At 32.8% G+C, this 7,058-nt stretch overlaps 1 protein-coding gene across 1 annotated transcript in view; it reads left to right on the forward strand.

Annotated features, from left to right (window-relative positions):
• Positions 1 to 756: 756 nt before the first annotated feature.
• The window catches only part of Smp_174920 (putative tyrosine/tryptophan monooxygenase), a gene marked incomplete at both ends in the record, with an annotated part of 14,505 nt that continues 8,203 nt past the window's right edge, over positions 757 to 7,058 (forward strand). Inside the window, 5 exons of the mRNA XM_018788680.1 lie at positions 757 to 904; positions 2,915 to 3,036; positions 3,798 to 3,865; positions 4,507 to 4,557; positions 6,320 to 6,418. Of these exons, the coding sequence (XP_018654198.1) occupies positions 757 to 904; positions 2,915 to 3,036; positions 3,798 to 3,865; positions 4,507 to 4,557; positions 6,320 to 6,418 (488 nt within the window). The remainder of the gene's footprint in view (positions 905 to 2,914; positions 3,037 to 3,797; positions 3,866 to 4,506; positions 4,558 to 6,319; positions 6,419 to 7,058) is intronic.

Consider the following 7,058-nt stretch of genomic DNA (forward strand, 5'->3'; position numbering starts at 1 on the left):
TAGAGAGTCCAATGGAGCTTTTAATAATTACATAAATATAAACACGTCCTTGTTATTCATCGAAGCAATGAAACGCGGTTCTCGTGACAGATAATGCTATTACTAATGTACAAACTTATGGAGCAGAGACTACTCTAAATTCAGCAACTAAGCTTAAACTCAGTTAAAGTTTATTATCCCAGGGCAATGTGTATATAAATATTCACTCAAACCATCTGAAAATTCCATTTAAGTATGACGATTTCTATAGTGTACACAGTGAAATTAGGCTAATAGCCATCTTAGCTGTCATTTTATGGAATTAATGACTTGTCAAAGAACCTAAGGTCTCGATTGAAATTATGTGCGAATAGGCCTTATTTAGATGATGTACTAGGTTTTGTTGATATTTTCATTCAATTTATAACAATCCCATTATTTTACATAGTTCGGAAATAATTACGCATGTGCTGTGGATATTGTTATTGTCGTCTGAAGAGTAAACAGCGCCAATACCTCAGCTGCGGTGGACTTGAGGAACAACTGAAACCTAAACGTTCTTTCATCTAGAAAGTTTAAATCATTTCGTTAAGCATTGTTGAACATTGTAACAATTAAATAATGAACAACAGTTTATTGAAGAATCTATCGAAGATCACTTATTTATGCAACTCAAAGAGGTATCATCTGACTTAGAAATTCTCTCTATGTTTATTTGATTTTCAGGATAGAAATATCAATATTCTTCACATTGAAAGCAGATTAGGAAGGCTGAACATGAAAAAACATACGGAAAAATCTGAATTTGAACCACTGGAGTTATTAGTTCATGTTGAAGTTCCATGTATAGAAGTTGAGAGGCTGTTGGAAGAACTGAAGTCTTTCTCATCTTATCGTATTGTTCAAAATCCTCTAATGAACTTACGTAAGTCATTGTGTCTGAATTATAATTGGTGTATACGAATGGATGAATGGTTACATTTTAAAAAAAGTTCGAAAAATTTATGGTTATTACTGGAACCCTCTTAATCACATACCCCCCCTGTAAATGCTGGTGAGAAGATGCAAAAATGTAGTTGCTTTCAATCAATTATGGAGTGTAATGCCTGGAGTTACTCAGTAAACTTTACACTGTTTATTTTAGTCTACATAACGTCAACAGACAAAATATAAGAAGTAATTGTAGTTCTAAAGTAACCTAGACATTTATGAAAGTGAGAAACCTAAGACTATATAGTTCAATTTCCTAGCTGTTTTATCAAATGATTCAAACTATATGATATTAATAAAGACATTAATAGTCTGAGTAGGATCTCACTGAACATTTATGTTTAACATGATATTGAATTCATGGAGAATTGGTTTTTATAAAAGCTCCTATTTTAACTATACGAGTTTGACATACCAGTTTTGTTCCACATATTACATATACCGAAATGTTCCGTCCCCTTACTTGAGCTGGTTTGTCAGGAATCAAATTGTAAAATTCACTTCTAAATTAGAAAAATCTCCGTCCTCTTATAATAACAAAGAGAAATTCATTTGTTGAATACTTATTAGTTGCCCCTGAAATTCATGATGCTTTGTGAGTCATGGACAAACTCCCAAGATACATTAATCCGAAATATCTTTACGTCATTTAAATGTGCTTATACTACGGATCCACCAAGCGTCAGGTAATATTGAATAAGAAGAAGGTTATGAGATTGTATTTGGCTGATAAAAACATTCAAGAGTGCAACATCAGTAGGTGTAGTGCCGTGCTTCGCTGATCGTTCACCCTGATAACCGTTATAATACCAATCTTAACGGTAAATCAAATCAGAAGGCAAAGAGAATCGGCAGCTACAGTTTTATTGACAAAAGACTCAGGCCAGAAAGTTATAAGCACATAAGTAAATATCGGCCAGCGAAACAAAAATAGCATGAATTGGAGATGGCGGATAAGTCAACTCACTTTTATCAAGCGTTAATCAATATTTATAGTCGGACAAGAATAAATGACAGACATGTGATAAATAGGATAAGAAGTGTACACACACCTACGCTCATATAAAAATGGTCAGGGTTAATAAGCGAATAATTAACAAGGTGAAAACATGACTCATGATGGATAGGTGAATTACTTGTCCAGAAGTTAGAATAAGGCATATGGACTTAACATAACAACCGATACTATATAGGTACGAAAACACATGGTAAACATAGCGTTAGTTGCACATTGATGAGGTTACTTCCTCAATTTTAACTCCAAAATATTATGGTCCCTTAACTATGCATTTCTTTTAACATCACTACGAATTCACTTGAGAATATCTAGAAGCCAATATACCAGTCGTGTTGGGAAGGCGTTTATTGTTAATAATCATTTAAATCCACAAGCACTCGAAAAGTAAGCACTCCGAAAAAAATGAGTGTAGTTCATCATATGAGTAAAGTTAGTGCTGTTCTATGTTTAGAGCTAATGAGAGAAAAGGATTAGGATGCAGACATACTTTCAATCAAACTGACATATTTGCATACATAAAAGATCAAGCATCTAAATTAGAGCAAGTAGGTAGTGAAAATATGATAGGCTTTTCTTGACCTTTGTTGTGAAACTTAGTAAGAAAGGTCATTAGAATAGAAAATTGGGGAGGGCTTACTATGACATCAGATTTATTAGAACGTTTAAGATAAATCGAAATATTTGTTAAGATTTACTATCTATTTCGAGAATGATTCCTAGCATTTGGTCATGGAAATGAAGTCGTGGCTGAGCTTTAGGTAAAATAGATTGTTTAGACTTGATTTAATAACGTGAAAGTTTTTTTACAATAATTTATACGGAATAGCAACTTATATAATACATTCTTCTATGGTTTCATCATTTATAAACAAGTCAATCTACTAATTCTATTAATGCTGATATTTACCATAATAATCTCTTATTCAGCTGAGGCAAAGAATCCAACTTTAGACGATAAAGTACCTTGGTTTCCAAGACACATTTCTGACTTAGATAAAGTCTCAAATAGTGTTCTGATGTATGGAAAGGAATTGGATGCAGATCATCCGGTGAGTGATAACAATATGTCAATAAAAAACAAACAAAATGTATGTATTTTGTGTTCAAGTGTAATTGTTTCGTTTCTCATTGTATTAGATCTTCAAGATCCCTTAATTATATGAAATATGGAGGAAATATGAAGAATTCCATAGAAAACATATTGTAACTTGATAAAAACGCAAACTGACCACACAACTATTAGTTATACGTAAGGAACAGGTAATCTTCAAGTTATTCTTAGAGATTCTAAGACTTTTGATGAGATACATCTACATTTTGAAATAATCAACAATAGTTTCTTCGTTTTAAGCACCCATCAAATATCATATGCTATAAGGACTGAAATGAATTCTTTAAGAATTTACGCTAACATCACGTTCGTGAGTTAGCAACTGTAAGTAAATGAGTCAATTTACCCTGTTTTATAACCACCCTAACTTATTGATGCAGTAATGATGATGTTAAAAGTTCTGGGCAATAATTTCTCAAATGTTATTGAAATATTGTTCAAATCCTGGTTGTTAAACATCGTTATAATATCAAAAAGCTGGATGTTTTTTATTACCTTGGGTTTCGGTTAAAGTGTCTCTTAACCGAAGTCAAAGTACTTTAAATGTTAATGCATATAAATTGGCACTATTGACCACTCTTAGTTGTACGGATGTCCGATGGATAACAATACTAAGAATCCTTCGTAATGTTTAACAATTAATTAATTTTTGACTTCCTATTCACCATTGTTTTTGTTTTGAAAATATTAACATTTCAGGGTTTCAAAGATAAGGAATACAGAAAACGTCGAATGATGTTTGCTGATATAGCTTTAAATTATAAATGGTGAGCAGTATCCCGGTTGTGTTAGGCCTGAATACTAGATGAATTAATAAATGCTATTTTGAATTTCCTTGGTCAAATATGTAAATCGTTTTTGTTCATTTCTTAGCTACATTATCTAAGTGTCTGACATCTGTTTTCTGAAATCCAAGTTATAATCGTTTAGACTGTTTTTATCAAAACGAGTAATACTTGAAGAGTCATCATGAATCCAAAAATGGTTAACGAGTATTTCCCCCTCCCTTGAAACTACTCAACAGTGCACCTCCATTATGCTTCTCTACGGTGACTAGCTAACGATAAGAACTTTTCAAGAGAACATTTACCTGTGTTTGGTCTGTACTATTTCAAATGACCGACAATCCGAAATGAAGCCAATCAATTATTTAGTCCAACTCATCTCAGTTTTATGCACACGGTACCATATGGACCATTTGTCAGATTATCCCTTTCTACTGACTGCAAATAAACATCAAATCAGTGGGTTAAAGATAACTGGGAAAGTGGAAAGTGCTCCCATTACAAAGAGCTGTACAATTAATGCTTATGAAACTAGCAATATGCTGATCGAAATATAAATATTTAAATGTTTAATATGACTCTGTATGACGTGAGACTTTAAATTCCTTTTTACCTATTTTTAGGGGTCAACAAATACCTATTGTTGAATACACGGAAATCGAGAAAACAACCTGGTAAGAAATTTATAAGTAATCTGCTTTTTGTTATCATTTTATTTTCTCCCTTGACCTCAATTTGACTAACATCAGATAAACTTCAGTGTTTATCAGCAATTCAAGAAAACTTTATAAGACATAAAATCTATGGCTAACATTCAAAACGTTATCATATTTTGATGGTATTATATTAGATTTTAAGTAGGGATCATAGAGCGTAATGTATCTAAGACCAGTTTTTCATAACATTTATTTGAATTTGTTTGAGAGTGATTGCAGCTAGAAGTAAAAGTTTCACACTCCCTTCATTTATGACTGTTTGGATTAGTCAATAGTTGTTACCCCTTATCTAACGAAAAAAGTGGAAATATTCCTTTTTTACAATGGACGAATTAAACATCAGGTGCACAATAAATGTACACTTTTAATTTAGTGACGATTTCTATAGACAGTAAGATGGGATTGGTATGAGATCACCACCGTGTCCGCTCCTCGATAATTTTTTTCACAGAACACTAGAAAATGTTCCATTCAAGTACGAAATTAATCAGCTAGTATTTTATTTTTATTACATAGATAGCCCCTTTATAGTACTTACAATGTAATATCTACTTAAAAGATCTAATAGGATTCTTCCATCAGTCACCCTCACACTAGAGAAAGGACGTAACGGTAATATGTTTAGACGTCATGTTAACAAGAACATTAAAAATATCTGTAGAAAATCAACACCAGCTGATCGATACACTCATTTTTACAGCGCTATATCTCTCAGATACAGAAGAAAACTGGTAACGAGTTTAACACAGTGCAAAAAGGTATTTGCCCCATCGATACCAGTGAAGAAGAGTAACTAAAATCCATAACTTAATCAACATGAATCTATATCCACTAAAACTTATCAACAAACACGTTACCCAGGTTCGAACAAATTCAGAGATAACTAAAGTTTCTAATAAACTTTCATTCTTGAAATTAATATTCTTTTATGACATCATTAAAGAATTAATAACACAATGAATAAGAAAAGCTATTCAAAAAGCACTAGCAGGAGCTAAGCCATATGGCCGTTACAATAAGAACATAGTTCCTGAATTTGTCTCATCTATGTGCATCGACCGATTCGGCTGTTCTTGTGGAACCATTTACATCGGGCGCTCAATTTGGAGATTCAGTCACTGTATATCTGGACATCCTCCTCCTCTTGAGACCTCAGTAATATTATGTATACAACTCAAATTCATCATCGTATTTCTAAACATTACCCCTGATGTTTGACCAAAGGGTAAGGGAAAATAATTAGAAACTCCATATTAAGCTATTAAGCTGTTACGGGTCACCACGTTAACTAAAATTCACCTTTTAGAATTAATAATGGAATCCTATTAAACTTACCACATGGTTCTAGAATACGGCTTTAACATACAGTAGATGCTATAGGTATGCAGATTAATAAATCTAACCCCTGTCAGATGATTACTATTTTACTTCCTTCGTTACACCTATAAAGCCAATCCGTGAACTCTAGATATGTTCAGCCCATTACACTGACGGATTTAAAACCATGAAAACTGCTTCCTCAGCCAGATATAGGACTATTAACAGAGTGTATGTCGAGTTTAATTGCAGTAAGAACAATTAGCCGGGAAAATGTTAAGACCAACTGAAACTATTCTGCTGAGACGGTTTAGTGAACTATAAATGAAATTGAAAATTTATGATAACCTACGTTTTAAGTAATAATAATAGTACACGATTGGCTTTTCGATTGCTTTTAAAGGGGACGTATATACCGTGAACTAACTCGCTTGTATAAAACTTCAGCTTGTCATGAGTTTCAAAAAAATTTAGGATTACTTCAAGATAAAGCCGGATACAAGTAAGTGATTTTATTTAAAATAAACGGTACATTTTATAAATTCCTATGATGTAGCAGTGAATAAAAGGAGAGATTTATTTTCAATGCAATCGATTTCATGCAAGAGATTAGTACACCTTTAGTGTTTAGTCATTAGCTCAGCTGTTATTTGTATATTTAATCCAGTGGTTTCTTAAAAAAGATGAAATATTTAACACGAAATATAAATTGCTCGTAGTTCCACAGTGTGCGAATATTGCCTAAAATATCGTCACAATAAACATATATAGTACTTTTATTTATGGTATTGGTGGTAACATCTGATAAATTCTTCGGGGTCGGATGTTTTGAAACAAAATCAAAAAAGGCTTGAAGTTATATTTTACACGAACTTAAACTTCATGGAATGAAAAGGATGTCTCACTAAGATTTTCAGTATTAGTTTGAACTCCATTGTGGAATCCAGTTTAAACATAGTTCTCAGTATAAATTCACTTAGTATTGCTTGTTTGAATCTTCCCATCGATGTGTTAGGACTGCAACTGGTCAGTCTCTAATTGGCATATGTGTATACTGTGCGTATTGCCTCAATATAGCCCTAATTCACAAGCATGGTAAGCAGAGATGGATAGTGGCTAGCTTGTGAATTAAGGCTATATTG

The sequence above is a fragment of the Schistosoma mansoni genome, chromosome W, assembly GCF_000237925.1.
Source record: "Schistosoma mansoni strain Puerto Rico chromosome W, complete genome".
Taxonomy (NCBI): Eukaryota; Metazoa; Platyhelminthes; class Trematoda; order Strigeidida; family Schistosomatidae; genus Schistosoma; species Schistosoma mansoni.